This window comes from Mustelus asterias, chromosome 14 (assembly GCF_964213995.1).
Source record: "Mustelus asterias chromosome 14, sMusAst1.hap1.1, whole genome shotgun sequence".
NCBI lineage: Eukaryota > Metazoa > Chordata > Chondrichthyes > Carcharhiniformes > Triakidae > Mustelus > Mustelus asterias.
In genome coordinates this window covers 11,502,773-11,524,198 of record NC_135814.1, presented here as the reverse complement: position 1 = coordinate 11,524,198, position 21,426 = coordinate 11,502,773, and the positions used below count along the sequence as shown (strand labels likewise).

The 21,426-nt window shown below is 48.6% G+C and overlaps 1 protein-coding gene across 1 annotated transcript in view; it reads right to left on the bottom strand.

The window, feature by feature from the left end:
• LOC144504122 (contactin-associated protein-like 5) overlaps positions 1 to 21,426 on the bottom strand; it is an 824,359-nt gene that overhangs the window by 395,619 nt on the left and 407,314 nt on the right. The window contains exon 12 of the mRNA XM_078229298.1: positions 7,645 to 7,906. Coding sequence (XP_078085424.1) covers positions 7,645 to 7,906 — 262 coding nt within the window. The remainder of the gene's footprint in view (positions 1 to 7,644; positions 7,907 to 21,426) is intronic.

The following is a 21,426-nucleotide window of genomic DNA, read 5'->3' as shown; positions in this document are numbered from 1 at the left end:
GGGCCTGGGATGCGCTGCCAGGCAAGGTGGTGGAGGCGGACACACTGGGAACGTTTAAGACTTATCTAGACAGCCATATGAACGGAGTGGGAATGGAGGATACAAAAGAATGGTCTAGTTTGGACCAGGGAGCGGCGCGGGCTTGGAGGGCCGAAGGGCCTGTTCCTGTGCTGTATTGTTCTTTGTTGTTCTTTGTTCTCTGAAGAAATTCCTCCACATTACAACATGGGCAGTCCAATATCACAGTCAATTGATTTGGTAACACACTCAATTAAACTTCACTTGTTTTTTTAATTGTGACAAGATCAGCACCCGCCCACTCACCGTATTATGGGTGGGTGAGTGGTGAAGAGAGCACCCCTCATATTTTTATGTGTCCCTTCCCCACATGCCTGGTGGGAGGTGGAATCCTACACCTCATGGACTGCAGTGATTCAAAATTGTTGTACACCACCAGTTTCTCAAGGCCAACTGGGGATGGCTGGCCTAGCCAACGACAACCACATTCCATAAATAAATAATAAAAAAGGGATGAGTTTAATGGCACAGATCCAGTCTCGCAGTGCTGCATAATGTGTGCACAGGAATGATTATCAACTGCTTATGTTAGTCCTGAATAAGTGTGGCTTCCAATATTATAATATTATAGGGAAGGTAGTATCATCGCTGGACTATTAATCCAGAAAGTCAGCTAATGTTCTGGGGTCCCGGGTTCAAATCCCGCCAGGACAGCTGGTAGAATTTGAATTTGGGTGGCACGGTGGCACAGTGGTTAGCATTGCTGCCTCACAGCGCCAGGGACTTGGGTTCGATTCCCGGCTTGGGTCACTGTCTGTGTGGAGTTTGCACATTCTCCCCGTGTCTGTGTGGGTTGGCAGCAGGTGCTCCAGTTTCTTCCCACAGTCCAAAGGTGTGTGGATTAGCATGACTGGCAATGCTACATTAACCCTTTGTGTGAGGGGGATTAGCAGGGTGAAATATGTGGGGTTAAGAGGATAGGGCCTGGGTGGAATTGTGGTCGGTGCAGACTTGATGGACCAAATGGCCTCCTTCTGCACTGTAAGGATTCTATTCTATTCAATGAATGGCCTCCTTCTGCAATGCAACCTATTGAGTGTGCCCCGACTCTCTGACAGAATATCTTAACTTCCCCCCCCCCCCTATTCCATGGCTAATCCCCCTAACCTACACATCTTTGGACACTAAGGGGCAATTGACCTAAACTGTACATCTTATTATTGTATACTTCTTATAAATTATCATTGTATTGTTATACAATTATTATTGTATCATTATTCATAGAATCATCATATTGGATTATTATAGAATATCAATGATGTATTATTGTGGCATTTTCCTCACAAACATCAAATTACGTCTAAAAGTCCTTTTCCTTGACTATGCCTTCCATTCACTTTGGCTTTTCTTATTATTATCCACATTAAATGCTGTGAGATGTTGTTAATTATGTGCAGGTTAGTAGAGAAATGTACACTGCATGAGGGAAATGCAACTGTTTACATGCCTTGGGACATTTCTGGTTTATCAGTCTTCGTGCATATTCCCCAAACGCCATAAATGCTGTTATTGTTTCAGCTTATTAGAACTTTCAGCTCAGAGTTAGAATGTCAGGGTTCGAGTCCCATAGCAGAACATAAGCTTGTTTTGAGGTTGGCACTGCTACTGAGAATGTCGCATTGTCAGTGACACCTTAAGGAAAAGCCCCAGGCAACGGATCACGCCAGCAAGGAGGGGAATATCCCAAAGTTCCTGCAATCACAGGCAACCTTCTGCATGTGAAATTCTTTGCAGCTGTTTTTATTTATTCATTCGTGGGTCATGGGTGTCGCTGGCTGGGCCAGCATTTATTGCCCATCCCGTGTTGCCCGAGGGCAGTTGAGAGTCAACCACTTTGCTGTGGCTTGCATGTAGCCATTATGTGGAGATGCCGATGGGGTGGGCACAGTAAGTAGTCTCACAACACCAGGTTAAAGTCCAAAGGTTTATTTGGTAGCACAGGCTTTCGGAGTCTCACTCCTTCTTCAGGTGAGGAGCGAGAGCTTGTGCTACCAAATAAACCTGTTGGACTTTAACCTGGTGTTGTGAGATTTCTTACTGTGCTTGCATGTAGGCCAGACCAAGTAAGGACAACAGATTTCCTTTCCTAAAGGGCATTAGTGAACCAGATGGGTTTTTCCAACAATCAACAATGGTTTCACAGTCATCAGTAGATTCTTAATTCCAGATATTCTTTTTTTAATCGAGTTCAAATTCCACCATCTACCGTGGCGGGATTCGAACCCGGGTCCCCATAACATTAGCTGGGTTTCTGGATTATTGTTCCAGCGATAATACCACTAGGCCATAACCTCCCCATCCGCGTGTCCTTGAGGGGAAGGTGGCAACCCAGATTTCGAATCCCACCACAGCAGATGGTGAAATTTAAACTGGAATTAATAGTCTAATGATGACATTGAAACCATTGCTAAGTCTTGTAAAAAATCCATCTGGTCCACTTTAATGTCCCTTTAGGGAAGGAAATCTGCCGTCCTTACTTGGTCGAGCCGATATGTGACTCCAGATCCACAGCAATGTGATTGACCCTTAATACAAAGAACAAAACAGCACAGGAACAGGCCCTTCGGCCCTCTAAGCCCGCGCCGCTCCCTGGTCCAAACTAGACCATTCTTTTGTATCCCTCCATTCCCACTCCGTTCATGTGGCTATCTAGATAAGTTTTAAACGTTCCCAGTGTGTCTGCTCCACCACCTTGCCCGGCAGCACATTCCAGGCCCCCACCACCCTCTGTGTAAAATACGTCCTTCTGATATCCGTGTAAAACCTCCCCCCCCCCCCGCTCACCTTGAACCTATGACCCCCTCGTGAACGTCACCACCGATCTGGGAAAAAGCTTCCCACTGTTCACCCTATCTATGCCTTTCATAATTTTATACACCTCTATTAGGTCACCCCTCGTCCTCCGTCTTTCCAGTGAGAACAACCCCAGTTTACCCAATCTCTCCTCATAACTAAGCCCTTCCATACCAGGCAGCTCTGCACTCTGAAATGGCCTAGCAAACCACTCAGGAAATTAGGGATGGGCAATAAATGTGGGGCCAGCGAGCGACATCCAGCTCCCATTAATGAATTTTTAAAAAGAGCAATGGTTCAAGTGCATTGGAAAATAAATTGCCCCTTTGTATCAGGGGGACGAGCTGGGGTGAATACATGGGTTATGGAGATAGGACCTGGGTGGGATTGTGGTTGGTGCAGACTCGATGGGCCGAATGGCCTCCTTCTGCACTGTAGAATTCTATGATTCTATGAACTTGCATCCTTCAAAAGGAAAGACTGCAGTTTCTAGTCCAGCTCCCAGGAATGGGCTGAATTATATGGTTATGAAAGCTACCCATGTCTTGAAGGACATTTCAGAGAATTCTACCACGACACACAGCCTCACTAACAGCCCAACTCCCCTACCGTGCCCAAGACAAACAGCGTTTAATTTGTTTTCTTTTTTTTTCCAAAGTGAGGAACGTACTGACAATTTAAAGGTGTTTGATTAATTCAGGGACCAATGATCTGGCACACTTCTGAGGTCTTCCCTGGAGTCTCGATCAAATTCATGCCAAGTTGGCGAGAGTTGCTTTGATTCCATGTGGACCTTAAGAACATAAGACATAGGAGCTGAATTAGGCCACACGGCCCATCGAGTTTGCTCCACCATTCAATCATTGCTGATATTTTTCTCATCCCCCATTCTCCTGCCTTTTCCCCATAACCCCTGATCCCCTTATTAATCAAGAACCTATCTGTCTCTGTCTTAAAGAGACACAGCCTTCTGCGGCAAAGAGTTCCACAGATTTACCACTCTCTGGCTGAAGAAATTCCTCCTCATCTCTGTTTTAAAGGACCATCCCTTTAGCCTGAGGTTGTGCCCTCTGGTTCTAGTTTTTCCTATTGGAGGAAAGATCCTCTCCATGTCCACTGTATCCAGGCCTCGCAGCAATCTGTAAGTTTCAATAAGATCCCTCCTCATCCTTCTAAACTCCAACGAGTACAGACCCAGAGTACTCAACCGTTCCTCATACAACAAGCTCTTTATTCCAGGGATCATTCTTGTGAACCTCCTCTGGACCCTTTCCAAGCCCAACACATCCTTTCTTAGATATAGGGCCTAAAACTGCTCACAATACCCCAAATGGGGTCGGACCAGAACCTTATACAGCCTTAGAAGTACAACCTCACATTTTTTGGGTAACTTCAAGACGTGAGGTCGGTAGCTCTGAGAGAGTCACCTCTCTGCCCCACCACTGGAGTATCTTCCACAATTTACATGAACAAAGAACAAGAACAAAGCACAATACAGCACAGGAACAGGCCCTTCGGCCCTCCAAGCCCGCGCCGCTCCCTGGTCTAAACTAGACCATTCTTTTGTATCCCTCCATTCCCACTCCATTCATGTGGCTATCTAGATAGGTCTTAATAATTCCCAGTGTGCCCGCCTCCACCACCTTGCATGGCAGTGCATTCCAGGCCCCCACCACCCTCTGTGTAAAATACGTCCTTCTGATATCCGTGTTAAACCTCCCCCCCTTCACCTTGAACCTATGACCCCTCGTGAACGTCACCACCGACCTGGGGAAAAGCTTCCCACTGTTCATCCTATCTATGCCTTTCATAATTTTATACACCTCTATTAGGTCTCCCCTCATCCTCCGTCTTTCCAGTGAGAACAATCCCAGTTTACCCAATCTCTCCTCATAACTAAGCCCCTCCATACCAGGCAACATCCTGGTAAACCTCCTCTGCACTCTCTCTAAAGCCTCCACGTCCTTCTGGTAGTGTGGCGACCATAACTGGACGCAGTATTCCAAATGCGGCCGAACCAACATTCTATACATCTGCAACATCAGACCCCAACTTTTATACTCTATGCCCCGTCCTATAAAGGCAAGCATGCCATATGCCTTCTTCGCCAACTTCTCCACCTGTGACGTCACCTTCAAGGATCTGTGGACGTGCACACCCAGGTCCCTCTGCGTATCTACACCCTTTATGGTTCTTCCATTTATCGTATAGCTCCCCCCTACATTAGCTCTACCAAAATGCATCACTTGGCATTTATCAGGATTGAACTCCATCTGCCATTTCTTTGCCCAAATTTCCAGCTTATCTATATCCATCTGTAGCCTCTGACAATGTTCCTCACTATCTGCAAGTCCAGCTAATTACGTGTCGTCCGCAAACTTACTGATCACCCTAGTTACACCTTCTTCCAGATTGTTTATCTAAATCACAAACAGCAGAGGTCCCAATACAGAGCCCTGCGGAACACCACGAGTCACAGGCCTCCAGCCGGAAAAAGACCCTTCCACTACCACCCTCTGTCTTCTGTCTTCTGTGAAGCAGAATACTAGGAGAGCCAGAGTCTATTCCCCAGAATCCATGGGACCAAAACTGACCTTTGCCAGTCACTCAAAGATGGGTTCCAAGCCCATTTTGCACCATGCTATATTTCCTTTACCATTGAAGTAGTATTAAATGGGCTGCCAATTAGCTATGAAGGGATAAAATCCTACAGTGCAGAAGGAGGCCATTTGGCCATTGAGTCTGCACCGACCTCAATCCCACCCAGGCCCTATTCCCACAACCCCATGCATTGACCCTAGCTCGTCCCCCTGACACTAAGGGGCAATTTAGCACGACCAATCCACCTAACCTGCAGATCTTTGGAGTGTGGGAGGAAACTGGAACGCCCGAAGGAAATCCACGCAGACACAGGGAGAACGTGCAAACTCCACTCAGACAGTCACGCAAGCCGGGAATCGAACATGGGTCCCTGACGCTGTGAAGCAGCAGTGCTAACCACAGTACCAACATACTGCTATGGAACTTAGATGTTGTTCCCTGTGAATCTAACTCCTTTATTGGTAAAATAGCAGTTTGAAACAAACATGGTGGTGTTCCCTTGTTCTTATTGACATTGGAGTGGATTTTGTGGTCTGACCCTTTGACATCCATGCTTCAGAAGCACCAGTCAATACTATGGGCTTGGAGATCAATGCAGCATTCCTGATATCCTGGCATAGAATTCCATCGTATGGAAGCTCTACATTCATTCATGAAAGATTTCACTTCTTTATAATGAAGAGGATCATCTAGGTGTTCCGCCCATCCAAGGTCAATGCATGATATGGCTTCCATGTGACCCCAGATGCACAACAATGTGGTTGTCTCTGAATTGCCCTCTTTAAAGGTCCAGCAAGACACTCAGCCGTATTCATGAAGACAGCTCAGCACCAACTTGTCGAATGTAAGTGGGGATAGGTGGCAAATGCTGGTGATGCCCACATCCCATGGATGAATTTTTAAAAAAATGCAACATTGGTCTAGCCTATGATGCATTTGGAGTCAGGTTACCCACTGACATGAACTGCCTGAGTTCACAGAAAGCAAACCGTACCCCATTAGAGCGGCTTCTTTCTCTAGCACAGACACTATGGGGGAACTCTACCATCTCGCCCGCCACACAATCGGAGCGGGCGAGGCTCTGACAATGGAAATCTCCGTGGATCTCGGGCGGGAACTTCCACTCTCGCTCCAGCGAGGCCATAAAATCCCGCCCTATGATTTCCTGCATATAATAGATCTAGTGCAGAAAACTGAGGTCATTCAACATGTTTCGCATAAATTAATCATTATTATTAGCCAAATATCATTCGCAGGATTTTCCAGCCGCGCTCGCCCCAAGACCGGAACATCCCGCCCGATGTCAATGGACCTTTGCATGGTCAGTGTCCCATCGGCTACTATTCCCATGGCGGGCGGGATGTGAAAATTCCGTCACATAAATCTAATATCGTATTCTCTGGGTCATAACATTCAACTCAACGTAATAAATTAAATATAAGCAAAGACAATTATCGTAATTATTGACGAATATTAACTTGGTGTATTAGTTTTTTGCAGAAATTTAAACGGAAAAGCCTCATACAGATGGTAAGTCCTTTCAGTTTTGAAGGACATCAAAATAAATGTCCTGACTTATAGGTCGGAACTCTACCACCTCGCCCGCCATGGAACCGGCGCGAGCGAGGGTCTGACAATGGAAATCTCCGTTGACCTCGGGCAGGAATTTCCAGTCTCACCCGAGCGAGGCCGTAAAATCCCACCCATAGTCTCAAAGAACAAAGAAAATTACAGCAACAGGCCCTTCGGCCCCCAAAGCCTGCACCGACCATGCTGCCCGACTTAACTAAAACCCCCTGCCCTTCCGGGGACCATATCCCTCTATTCCCATCCTATTCATGGATTTGCCAAGATCCGCCTCCACTACCTCCCCCGGCGACGCGTTCCACCCTCTGTGTAAAAAATCTGCCTCGTACATCTCCTTTAAACCTTGTCTCACTGAACTAATCTCCAGATAGAAGATGTTCATTTTTAAAATCCCCCTCCATGCGGTTTAGGAAAAAGATGAGCGAGGTTTTACCATACCCGGAAAAACACATTACATGCGTTGAATAGTCTTGGTGTTTTCAGAGTGCAGTCTTAAAACGATGAACAATAAATATGAGGAATCCTCTCCATTTCCGCAGATCATTCGCTGTCACCACAGACAGCAAAATGAACTGTTGTAATTACCTGTAGTGATGTCAGCCTGGCTCCTTGATGATTTATGAACGGTTACTTTCAGTTTGCCATCGCTGAGGAGAATCTGCAGAGCTCCAGACGCTTTGTGAAGTTCACTGTACAGCAGCAGACCATCCCCGTTCCAAGTACGGAATTGGAAGCTGACAGATAATTCATTCATTTGATTTGCTCCTGGCAGCAGCAAGTAACTGCTGGAAGTCTTGAACGTGACCGGAACGATGCGTGGTTCGGTGCAGGAAAATGTCACGTTCCCCTAGGAACACAGAGAGAGAGAGAGAGAGAAGAAGCACATGACAACCTGAACGGGTTCATCAATGATTTCAAGGTGTTGATCGGAATTCCCCGACACCATCTGCGGCTGGGATTCTCCGGTCCCGCTGCAGTCAATGGAGCTTTGCCTGAGCGCCAAATTATCCATTCTCGCCGGCAGCAGTGGTGACAATGGAGAATTCCGACCATTGTTTTAAAATATTAGTACAATTCACACCCATGCCAATAACCACATCACGGCACCCAACTGGTAAAGATAAGAATAGAAGCAGGGAGATTGTTTCCACTGGCAGATGAAACCAGAGCTAGGGGGCATAGCCTCAAATTAAGCGGGAGCAGATTCAGGACTGAGTTGAGGAGGAACTTCTTCCTCCCAAGGGTTGTGAATCTGTGGAATTCCCCGCCCAGTGAAGCAGTTGAGGCTACCTCATTGAATATTCTTTAGGCAGAGATAGATGGATTTTTGATCAGCAAAAAAACTAAGGGTTATGGTGAGCGGGTGGGTAAGTGGAGCTGAGTCCATGAAAAGATCAGCCATGATCTTATTGAATGGCGGAGCAGGCTCGAAGGGCCAGATGGCCTGCTCCTGCTCCTAGTTCTTATGTTCTTATGTAAACGCGAAATCCACAATTTCTCAATGCCTAGTTCAATCACTCATACCCGTCCACTTGGTTAGAGTTAAAATTTGGCCCATAGGGCCTGATTTTACCATTTTCATTCTAAGTGCTGAATCTGGGCGCAATTCAGATCCGACTTGGAAATCTGCTTTCAGGCGCCCCCCCCCCCCCCATACGCACTCAGCCTGAAAAAACAATTGTGGGTCGGAATCGCGCTGTGAGTGGGGCTGATCACACCCAAAACGATCGGAGCTCTGAACCGCGCATGCGCAGTTAGAAAAAAATTTGAAAATCGGGCCGCGGAAAAATCGGCCTGGGAATGATGGTCCCCACAGACATCACCTGCACTCCCACAACATAACTGCCACCCTTCTCCAACCAACCCCCCGCCCCGGCTACCCAGACTGATGGCGACCCTCTGCCCCCTTTCCCCCCCCCACCGATCGCCCGCAGAGTGGCAGCGAACCCCCCCTCCCCACCAGAGATCCATGTGCCTCCCCCACCCCCTCCCAAAGATCCATCTGGCCCTCCTCCCTCCTCCCCCCCCCCCCCCCCCCCCCCCGCACCACCAGAGATCCATCTGGCCCTCTCCCCCCCCACCCCTCCCCCCCCTCACCGAGAGATCCATCTGGCCCTCGCCCCACCCCCCACCCCCCCCAGAGATCTATCTGGACCTCCCCCTCCCCCGAGAATGATCGGGCCTTTAACACCTCCCCCCCCCCCCACCTCCCCGAGAATGTTTGGGCCTCTCCCCCCACCAGACAATGATCGGGCCTCCCTCCTTATCCCAGGCGGCTGGGGATGCTCGGCTGTCGAGTTCAAAAAAGTGGTTGATAGGTTTTCGGGTAAGAATGGACAGGTGGGGAAAGTGAAGAGGAGGTGGAATATCAAACACGAACTTACTGGATGACAGAGCAGGCATGAGGGGAGGAATGGCTCACTACAGCTCGGGCTTCTTATAAAAACATTGAAATATAGAAGATAGGAGCAGGAGGAGGCCATTCGGCTTTCGAGCCTGCTCCACCATTCATCACAATCATGGCTGATCGTCCAACTCAATAGCCTAATCCTGCTTTCTCCCCATAACCTTTGATCCCATTCACCCCAAGTGCTATATCCAGCCACCTCTTGAATACATTCAATGTTTTGGCATCAATTACTTCCTGTGGTAATGAATTCCACAGGCTCACCACTCATTGGGTGAAGAAATGTCTCCTCACCTCCGTCCTAAATGGTCCACCCCGAGTCCTCAGACTGTGACCCCTGGTTCTGGGCTCCCCCACCATCGGGAACATCCTCCCTGCATCCATCCTGTCTAGCCCTGTTAAAATTCTATAAGTCTCTTTGAGATCCCCCCTCATTCATCTGAACTCCAGCGAAAACAATCCTAACTGAGTCAATCTTTCCTCACACATCAGTCCCGCCATCCCCTGAATAAGCCTGGCAAACCCGGTTCTAACATGCATAACCAGAAGGAAATTAATTGACCTACGTCTCAAATGTGGCTGGGCAGAATCAAAGGAAAGTGTTCTCATTATTAAATGATAGTCAACAGATGAAAGCTGAAACTGAGGGATGACTTGAAGATAGAGCCCTGCAGGGAATCTGCAAACAAATGATAACTGGAATGTTCTTGAAGTCGAAGACAAAGATCTAGCAACGGAGATGTGACTATTAAAAGCAGCGTCTGCAACTCACTCCAATTCCATTCCAGAAGAGCAGTAGACAACTTAGAAAGATAATTTGGTAGGTTGGTGCATGTATGTCCAAGAATCTGTACAATCAAGTCAGCCAAATAACTACAAATGATGGCTGGGCCAGTTTCTTTCCAAAGGCCACTATATTCCTGAATAGGTTTCCTCTCCGTGCTAAATTCCTCAGGAGAAGAATCTGGAATATCAGTGAATCACTCATCAATGGAGTTAAAATCTGGGAGCATTCAGATTCCTACTTCACCACCAGATAAACAGAAACAAGAAAGGCGTACAATTATTTGTGCTCATGCATCAGGGAATGATGTCATTTAAATTCCAGATAATTAAGGAATGATGAAGAAGAATCAGAACTCTACACTGGCAATCAGCAAAACGACCACGGCATCTACAAGTCATAAAGTTTCTAGTAACTCAAAATTAAGGTGGCACAGTGGTTAGCGCTGCTGCCCTACAGTGCCAGGGACCCAGGTTTGATTCTGGCCTCGGGTGACCGTCTGCGTGGAATTTGCACATTCTCCCCGTGCCTGCGTGGGTTTCCTCTTGGTGCTCCGGCTTCCTCCCATAGTCTAAAGCTGTACAGATTACGTTGATTGGCCATGCTAAATTGCCCCCCTAATTTCCCAAGGTATATACGTTAGAGGAATTAGTGGGGTAAATACATGAGGTTATGGAGTAAACCTGGGTAAAGGTCGGTGCAGACTCGATGGGCCGAATGGCCTCCTCCTGCACTGTAGAGATTCTATGATTCTCTCAACATCAGTGCTTCTGCCATTTAACTACCTCCTGTCCTCCATCTAATCACAGATTAAAAATAACATGCTTTCCCTCCTTTTTTCTCTGCCACTCTCCATGCGTCTCCAGGAAATTATTTTAAAAACAATTAACTAGTAGAAGATTGCTTTTGAAAACTTGGCAATTGATAAATGGATTTCATGTTTTGAAGTTGAGTGCAGGACAGTTATTCAATACGGCAAAAAAGTGAAATGAAACAGCCTCTGACAGCCACTTAGTGATTTGAGAATAATTGCCTGTTCCAAAAGGTAACTGATGGTCGCTGGGCCGTACAAAGCTTGGAAGTTGCTGAAAAGAGAGAGACATGCTACCAAAGCATTTCATAGAATAGAATAGAATCACAGAACCCCTACAGTGCAGAAGGAGGACATTTGGCCCATCGAGTCTACAGCGACAACAATCTCACCCAGGCTCCATCCCTGTAACCCCATGTATTCACCCTGCTAGTTCCCTGACCCTAAGGGCCAATTCACCTAACCTGCACATCTTTGGACTGTGGGAGGAAACCGGAGAACTCGGAGGAAACCCACGCAGACACAGAGAGAAGAAGCAAACTCCACACAGACAATGACCTGAGGCCGGAATCGAACTGGGGTCCCTGGCGCTGTGAGGCAGCAGTGATAACCACTGTGCCGCCCCATCTTTCACACAGCAGGACAAACACAAGAATACCAAATTTCAAACAATCACTACAGTTCATACTACAGGAGAAAAGGGTGCTGATTGGTTGAAATGTCTTTCTAGTAACTTAAATGGCGTGATCACTTGAAATTTGCATTTCTTCCATTGTCCTGATGAGAGGAAAGTGAAAACCTTCAGAAACATATCTTTCTTTCGAACAGTATTTTAACAGGTAACTAATGAAATGTACATTATGAAACAACAACAACTTGTATTGATATAGAGCCATTAATGCAATGAAATGTCCCAACATGCTTCTCAGGGGAATTTTGAGCCAGCGGTGGCAAAGGGCCATCTGGACTCGAAACATCAGCTCTTTTCTCTCCTCACAGATACTGCCAGACCTGCTGAGATTTTCCAGCATTTTCTCTTTCGGTTTCAGATTCCAGCATCCGCAGTAATTTGCTTTTCTTTGAGGCAGCAGTATTTCTTTTATCCATTCATGAGACATGGGCATCACTCGTTGGACCAGCATTTATTGCCCGTCCCTAATTGCCCTTGAGAAGGTGGTGGTGAGCTTCCTTCTTGATCCGCTGCAGTCCATGTGGTGGAGGTACATCCACAGTGCTATTAGGGGGGGGGAGTTCCAAGATTTTGACCCAGCAACAGTAAAGGAACGGCAATAGATTCCCAAGTCAGGATGGTGAGTGACTTGGAGGGGGAACTTTGAGGTGATGTTGTTCCCATGCGTCTGCTGCCTTTCTCATCCAGGCAAGGGAAGAGTATTTTACCACACTCCTGCCTTATGCCTTGTAAATTGTGAACAGACTTTGGGGAGTGAGTTATTCGCCACAGGATTCCTCGCCTCTGACCTGCTCTTGTAGTAAGAGTTTTAACAACACTAGGTTAAAGTCCAACAGGTTTATTACCAAATAAACCTGTTGGACTTTAACCTGGTGTTGTTAAAACTCTTACTGTGTTCACCCCAGTCCAACGCCGGCATCTCCACATCATGCTCTTGTAGCCACAGTGGGTGGAATTTTCACACAATTTGGCTAATTGTCACTTTTGGTGCGAAAAGTGGTGCGGATGGGTTGGTGCGATTCAGATCGCAATTTTTAGGCACTTTGAAAAGTAAATTTCCCTGCATGAAAAAGGACCTATGGCAGGAACCATCTGATTTGCTCAGTCCAGGGGTCACCTGAGCAGTTCAATCAGGAGGATGCCACATTTAAACAGCACTTGCTCACAGTCAGGACAGGAGGATGGCAGTGAAGAAGCCTGCTCCCCGCTTCACCGAGGGGGCCCTCACCCGCCTGCCTGACGCCGTAGAGGGAAAGAGGGGGAACAATCTACCCTCAGGCTGGCAGGAGACCCTCCAGCCAGATCACCAACTCCGCCTGGGAGACGGTGGCAGCAGTGATCAGTGCCAGAGCCCTCCACAAGAGGCCAGAGGTACAATGCTGCAGGAAGATGAATAACCTACTCTGTTCTGCCAGGGTAAGTGCACCCTCTATCATCTCTGCACTCGACCTGACCGAGACCCCACGGAATGTCATCTCGAGCCCGTATGTCCCACCTCACAGGCCCCAGCACCCAACTTCCCACAAGCTTCCCACCGGTCCAACGCGTGATGCCCACATCCTGCTGGAATTCCACTCCTCACAATGCCTCCTGCCCATGCATGCCAGGTGTCATTGACATCTGGCCCGCCAGGTGGCCAGCCAATATCATGCCCATTTGTGTAGTAAATCGTCCTGCGCGACATCACACTTGGTGGGGTGGGAAGATTCAATGAAGTCTGAAGACCCAACGTTGCGCCCGCTAAGCAGATGTTAATATATTCAAATTCATGTTAATCAGGTTTGTGCCCTTCCTGGGCATAAACCTGATCGTACCATCGGGGAAGGCCCAGGAAGGTGGCGCTCTGAAATCTTGCCAGTGCAAATCCCGCTTTTAGACTCTCGCGATATTTATCAGCCAGGATTGGATTTGCGCCCACGGCGAATGGGCCTGCAAAATTATATCCACTGTTTATACAGTTCGTCCAGTTCAGCTTCTGGCCAAAGGTAACGTCAAGGTTAACGTGCAGGTTCAGTCGGCAGTTAAGAAGGCAAATGCAATGTTAGCATTCATGTCGAGAGGGCTAGAATACAAGAGCAGGGATGCACTTCTGAGGCTGTATAAGGCTCTGGTCAGACCCCATTTGGAGTATTGTGAGCAGTTTTGGCTCCGTATCTAAGGAAGGATGTGCTGGCCTTGGAAAGGGTCCAGAGGAGGTTCACAAGAATGATCCCCGGAATGAAGAGCTTGTTGTATGAGGAACGGTTGAGGACTCTGAGTCTGTTCTCGTTGGAGTTTAGAAGGATGAGGGGGGATCTTATTGAAACCTACAGGATACTGCGAGGCTGGATAGAGTGGACATGGAGAGGATGTTTCTACTAGTATTAAAAACTAGAACTAGAGGGCACAACTTCAGACTAAAGGGACGATCCTTTAAAACAGAGATGAGGAGAAATTTCTTCAGTCAGAGAGTGGTGAATCTGTGGAGCTCTTTGCCGCAGAAGGCTGTGGAGGCCAGGTCATTGAGTGTCTTTAAGACAGAGATAGATGGATTCTTGATTAATAAGGCGATCAGGGGCTGTGGGGAAAAGGCAGGAGAATGGGGATGAGAGAAAAATCAGCCATGTTTGAATGGCGGAGCAGACTTGATAGGCTGAGTGGCCTAATTCTGCTTCAGTGTCTTATGGTTCTTATCGTCTTATAACCCCCGGGATGTTAAGCAGCACATAAAGAGATAAGTGACCAAAGGTTCGGTCGAAGAGGTATCTTATAAGGAGAGGTTTGAAGGAGGAGAGAGAGATAGAGAGGTAGACAGGCAAAGAGATTTAAACTGAAAATTCCAGAGCTTAGGCAGCTCAAGGCTCGGCCACCAATTGTTGAATGATTCAAATCGAGGATGCACAAGAGGGCAGAATCGCAGGAGCGTAAAGATCTCTGGATCATGGTAAAGCTCAAGGAGATCACATTTGGCAAGTGTTATGAAAGGATTCAGATAGAAGAATGATGAGTCAATGTGCATCAGGGAGTGAGAGATGAGCTGGACATAGCTTGAGTTAAGATACTGGTAGTAAAGTACTGGGTGAGCTCTAGGAATAAATACTGAAGTATGCTTCCACTCGCTCAAGCGTTATGAGGAAAAAAAACTCAACATCAATGCCTTGGAAATAGGCTTTTTGAATGCAGATGCATGCTTATTTAATGTACTAATATAAAACCTTCCTGTTACTTTAATCGAGTGGCTGAACCATTGATTTTAACTAGGTTAACATCGATGACAAAATAGCGGCATGGTGGCACAGTGGTTAGCACTGCTGTCTCACAGCGCCAGGGACCCGGGTTCGATTTCCGGCTTGGGTCACTGTCTGTGTGGAGTTTGCACGTTCTCCCCATGTCGGCATGGGTTTCCTCCAGGTGCTCCGGTTTCCTCCAACGCTCCAAAGACATGCTGGTTAGGTGCATTGGCAATGCTAAATTGCCACATAGTGTCGCCGGATGTGTAGGTTAGGGGGATTAGCAGGGTAAAAACGTGGGGTTATGGGGATAGGGGCTGGGTGGTATTGTGGTTGGTGCAGGCTCAATGGACCAAATGGTCTCCTTCTGCACTGTGAGGATTCTATGAAATGAATTTCACATATGTGCATTTTATGTATTTCACACTTAGAATTGAAGAACCTAATTTCAAGACACACGTTACAGGAGAGTGTGGATGCGGGGAATAAGAAATAGAATCAGCATGTGCTGGAAACACTCAGCAGATCAGGCAGCTATTGTGTAGAGCGGATTTCAATCAACATTTCGAGTTGATGATCTCCCATCACACAAGTTCTGACGAAGCTGATGGGATTGATTGTAGAATCATAGAATCCTACAGTGCAGAAGGAGGCCATTCGGCCCATGGGTCTTGTGGTGAACCATCGTTGGTTCCCACTAGATAGTACTGAGCCAGGGTCTGGCCAGTACTACAAGTATGTATATATGTTGCTGTTGGGGTTAGGGATGGGTTGTTCTACTTGTTGCTGTTGGGGTTAGGGTTGGGTTGTTACACCTTTGTATTATAGTGTTGTGGTACATCCCAGTCGGGCTCCGCCTCCTGGGAGAGGTATAAAGGTCTCTGTTCTGTCTGGGACCCCTCAGTCTGGGATCGTGTATATAATTAGTAGCTGCCTTGTTACAGCAAATAAAAGCCTTTATTTCCTGAGCATCAAGCCTCGTGTGTGATAACGCGCATCAATTTTATTTGCTGTAAATAAACTCTCGTCGAAGAAAAAAAAGAGTATGGAGCAGATACTGAAGCCTGAACGCCTTACATTAGATCCACGTGCGGTGGGCGCCTCTAACACCTTCGACCACTGGTTGAAATGTTTTGAGGACTACCTGGCAGCCTCCGCAGCGGTCACCACAGATGATGACAGACTCCGGGTCCTCCATGCGAGGGTAAGCGACACCGTCTACCTCGCGATCCGTGCGGCCACCGATTATACTAAGGCCCTCGAGCTTCTGAAGAAGCGTTATATCAAACCGCCCAACGAAATACACGCTCGTTACCTCTTAGCCACTCGACGACGGCAGTCCGGCGAAACGATGGAGGAATACGCGAACGAGCTCCTACAGCTAGCCAGGGGCTGTAACTGCAATGCAGTGTCGGCAGAGCAGAATATGAACGACCTCGCTCGAGATGCATTTGTGGCGGGAGTCGGATCGTCGTACATCCGACTCAAACTACTGGAGAAAGGTAACCTTGACCTTACCCAGGCAATAGAACTAGCGGAGATGCTGGAGACGGCCTCCAAAAGCCTAGTATTGTATCCTGAAGACCACGTGGAGACAACGTGGCAGGAGCAGTCGCCAATCCCTCCTCATCCCTCGGGTTCGAAATGCTGCGTAATGGCGTGCTCACACTCGGGCCAGACGACGGCAGCAGCTCCGGGCGGCCCGCGGTGTTACTTCTGTGGGGGAGCGAAGCATACTCGGCAACGGTGTCCCGCTAAAGCTGTGTTGTGCTCCTCCTGCGGTAAGAAGGGGCACTATTCGAAAGTGTGCCGATCTAAATCTGCTTCTCGGAACAGCAGTGCGGCCTGCGATTCCTCAGAGCCCGGTTCTTCGTCGTCGAAATCATCGAGGGTTTCATCCACGTGCAAGGCCAGGACGACGCCATTACGGTCGACGGAGTCGGAGATGTGTGACCACCAGGGGTCACTGAGTTTGGCGCCATCACCCACATGCGACCTATGGGAGCGGCCATGTTGGTCGGCACCGACCGCGAACGACCAGCAGGGGTCATCCTCATCAATTTCAGCTGACTGCAGTGGCGCTCATGAACCAACGGTGGCGTCGATCATCCTGGACCAGGCCAAGCCTCATAGACTTGACAAGTCTATGATGGACATTCAGGTAAACGACCACTTGATTTATTGTCTGTTTGACAGTGGGAGCACTGAGAGCTTTATCCACCCAGACGCTGTGAAGCGGTGTGGACTCCGCATTCAACCTGTCAAACAGACAATTTCTATGGCATCAAGGTCCCGGTCTGTCACCGTGCTAGGGAGTTGCGTGGTAACTTTAACGGTGCAAGGCACAGTTTACGAGCGTTTCAAGCTCCTAGTGTTGCTGCACCTTTGCACGCCAATACTTCTCGGACTAAACTTCATGGTCCACTTGAGGAGTGTAACCCTACAGTATGGTGGGCCACTCCCTTCGCTTTCAGTGGGAGAACAGCAGCTTCCAAACTGCCCAACGCGCCCCGCCTGTAGCCTCTCGACGCTGAAGATCACCACACCCTCCCTGTTCCAGAATCTTGTGCCAGGCTGCAAGCCCATTGCGACTAAGAGTAGGCGTTACAGCGCTGAGGATCGGATCTTCATTCAATCTGAAGTTCAGCGGCTCCTCAAGGAAAGGATCATACAACCCAGCGCTAGTCCCTGGAGAGCGCAGGTCGTGGTGGTCAAGAGTGGGAACAAACCCCGGATGGTCATTGACTATAGTCAGACCATTAACAGATACACACAGCTGGATGCGTATCCCCTCCCGCGCATATCTGACATGGTCAATCAGATTGCGCAGTATCGGGTGTTCTCCACCATAGACCTCAAGTCTGCCTACCACCAACTCCCCATTCGCCCAGAGGACCGACAATACATGGCTTTTGAGGTGGATGGTCGCTTGTATCACTTTCTCAGGGTTCCCTTTGGTGTCACCAATGGGGTCTCGGTCTTCCAGCGTGCTATGGACCGAATGGTGGACCAGAACGGGCTGCGGGCTACCTTCCCGTACCTGGATAATGTCACCATCTGCGGCCATGACCAGCAGGACCACGACACAAATCTCCTGAATTTCCTACGCACTGCATCTCACCTGAACCTGACCTACAACAGGGAGAAGTGTGTGTTTCGTACGCGCCGTTTAGCCATCCTAGGATACGTGGTGGAAAACGGGGTCATTGGCCCTGATCCAGACCGTATGCGCCCCCTCTCTGAACTTCCCCTGCCCACTAGTGCAAAAGCACTGAGAAGATGCTTAGGCTTCTTCTCTTATTATGCACAGTGGGTTCCCAATTACGCGGACAAAGCCCGTCCACTCATTAAGTCCACTTCTTTTCCCCTAACACCAAAGGCCCGATTGGCCTTTGATAAATTAAAAGCCGACATCGCGAAAGCTACGATGCACGCTGTTGATGAGTCCATACCCTTTCAGGTGGAGAGCGATGCATCTGATTTCGCCCTGGCCGCCACACTTAACCAGGCGGGCAGGCCCGTCGCATTTTTTTCCCGCACCCTCCAAGGCCCCGAAATCTGGCATTCAGCGGTGGAAAAGGAGGCCCAGGCCATTGTGGAGGCCGTCAGGCACTGGCGCCATTACTTGGCGGGAAAACGGTTCACCCTGATCACGTACCAGCGGTCCGTGGCGTTCATGTTTAATAACACACAGAGGGGCAAGATCAAGAACGACAAGATCTTGCGGTGGAGAATTAAACTCTGCACCTATAACTATGACATCATGTATCGTCCAGGGAAACTCAATGAACCCTCGGATGCCCTCTCGCGTGGAACATGCGCCAGTATACAGGAGGACCGTTTGCAGGCTCTCCATAATGACCTATGCCATCCTGGGGTCACTCGGCTCTACCACTTTATAAAAGCCGGCAATCTACCCTACTCGGTGGAGGACGTCAGGTCCATAACAAGAAGCTGTCGGGTATGCGCGGAATGCAAACGGCACTTTTACCGACCTGACCGGGCACAATTAGTCAAGGCCACTCGTCCCTTCGAGAGACTGAGTGTGGATTTTAAGAGCCCCTTCACTCAACAGATCGGAATGTGTACTTCCTCAACATCATTGACGAGTACTCGAGATTCCCTTTTGTTATTCCCTGCTCTGATACATCCGCTGCCACGGTTATCAAGGCATTCCGTGATCTTTTTACCCTGTTCGGATACCCCAGCTACATTCACAGCGACAGGGGCTCATCGTTCATGAGCGATGACTTGAGGCAATACCTGCTCTCATACGGGATTGCCTCTAGTAGAACCACGAGCTACAACCCTAGGGGTAACGGACAGGTGGAACGTGAGAATGCTACAGTCTGGAAGGCTGTCTTACTGGCTTTGAAGTCAAAAAGCCTTCCAGTCTCCCGTTGGCAAGAGGTGCTCCCTGATGCGCTCCATTCCATACGCTCACTCCTGTGTACGGCAACCAACGCTACTCCCCATGAGAGGATGTTTTCATTCCCTCGGAAGTCTTCCTCTGGGACCTCATTACCGTCTTGGTTGACGTACTCAGGACCTGTCCTCCTGCGGCGACATGTAAGGGCCCGCAAGTCCGACCCGTTGGTCGAACAGGTCCATCTCCTCCACGCCAACCCTCAGTATGCCTATGTGGCATACCCTGACGGGTGAGAGGACACGGTCTTGATCCGAGACCTGGCCCCAGCAAGGGACGTAGCAACCCCTGTCGCTCCCATACCCCCTGTTACAAACCCCATAACTCTTGTTTCCCCCCCGGACACGGCGCGGGCAGCATCGGGACCATTACTTAACCCTTTTACTCCCGTGTACAGCTTGCCTGAGTCCAGAGGATGGTCGCCACTTCAGGGCGTGTCGGAACTCCATGGATTACCATCACCTCAGGGTCAACCGGCCCGTGAGTCTGTGGAGGAACAGTTGGACATCGCCTTGGGGAGAACACCACCGCAAGTGCCTACTCCAGTGTCATTGCCGGTATTGAGGAGGTCACAACAACGGTGCGGTCCCCCTGACCGTCTGAACTTATAGACTGATGACAGATTATTCTGTTTTTGTACCCCGCCGGCCTTTGTTTTCAAAGGAGGGGTGAATGTGGTGAACCATCGTTGGTTCCCACTAGATAGTACTGAGCCAGGGTCTGGCCAGTACTACAAGTATGTATATATGTTGCTGTTGGGGTTAGGGATGGGTTGTTCTACTTGTTGCTGTTGGGGTTAGGGTTGGGTTGTTACACCTTGTATTATAGTGTTGTGGCACATCCCAGTCGGGCTCCGCCTCCTGGGAGAGGTATAAAGGTCTCTGCTCTGTCTGGGACCCCTCAGTCTGGGATCGTGTATATAATTAGTAGCTGCCTTGTTACAGCAAATAAAAGCCTTTATTTCCTGAGCATCAAGCCTCGTGTGTGATAACGCGCATCAGGTCTGTAGTTTGTCTCAATCTGCCAGCCTCGTCTCTTCTTCTGAATTTAGCAAAAAGGGGTGGTTGGGGAGGCAGTGCAAGGAGGGGGAGGGCATAACAAACACCTGTCCTCACTTCTACAGCTACCCCCTCTATCTGTATAGTGCCTTCAATGTAATAAATCATCCCAAGACTCTTCACAGCTACTCTTCAAACAAAATATAACATCAAGCCACATAACGTGATGTTTGGTCAAGTGACTGCACAGGATAATGTCGCAACCAATGGGCAGTCAAAAGAAGTGGTACTGAGTTAGAGCTGGGTGTTATCAGCATACACTAAGCAGAACCTCCCCTGCTAAAAATGAACTTGCACTGACACGATGCTGGTTCAGGACCTCAGGATGCCCCGAAGCAGTACACAGCAAATGGAGTGCATTTGAAGACCGGTCATCGGTGGAACGTAGCAAAGAAGAGCAGCTGATTCTCTCACAGTCAGGAGACACAAGAGCAGTGAGCTAGTTGATCATGGCCGGAATTCTCTGACCTCGCCCACGGCTGGGATTCTCCAGTCCCGCTGCAGTGAATGGAGTTTTGGCTGAGCGCCAAATTCTCCGTTCACGCTGGCAGCGGAAGCGGGCTGTGCGAGACTGGAGAATTCCGGTCCATTTGTTTTGGGGATAATACTGCTTAAGATAGTGGGTCTACTTTTCTTTGAAGAATGTTCTGAAGTCTTTTACGTCCACCTGGGAAGGGAGGCAGAGTTTCAATTTAACTTTGCATCCAAAAGAAAACGATTTTCCTTGCTGCAATGGGGCTTGAACCCATGGTCTTCTGGGGCACAGGCAAGAACTGTTTTAAAGAATGCAAAGACGTCAGTGGATTCCAGCAAAGACCAGTGGGCAAGATGATTAAAGGCTTGCTTCATTCTTTGATCAGTGCACATTCACTCTCCCCTCAATTCTCTGCCCTGCACATGTTGCCTTCTTGTAGAACTTCCTCCAGGTTGGCCAATTACCTTTACTAGCACAGAATTTATTTAGCAGAAACCGCCAGCAGG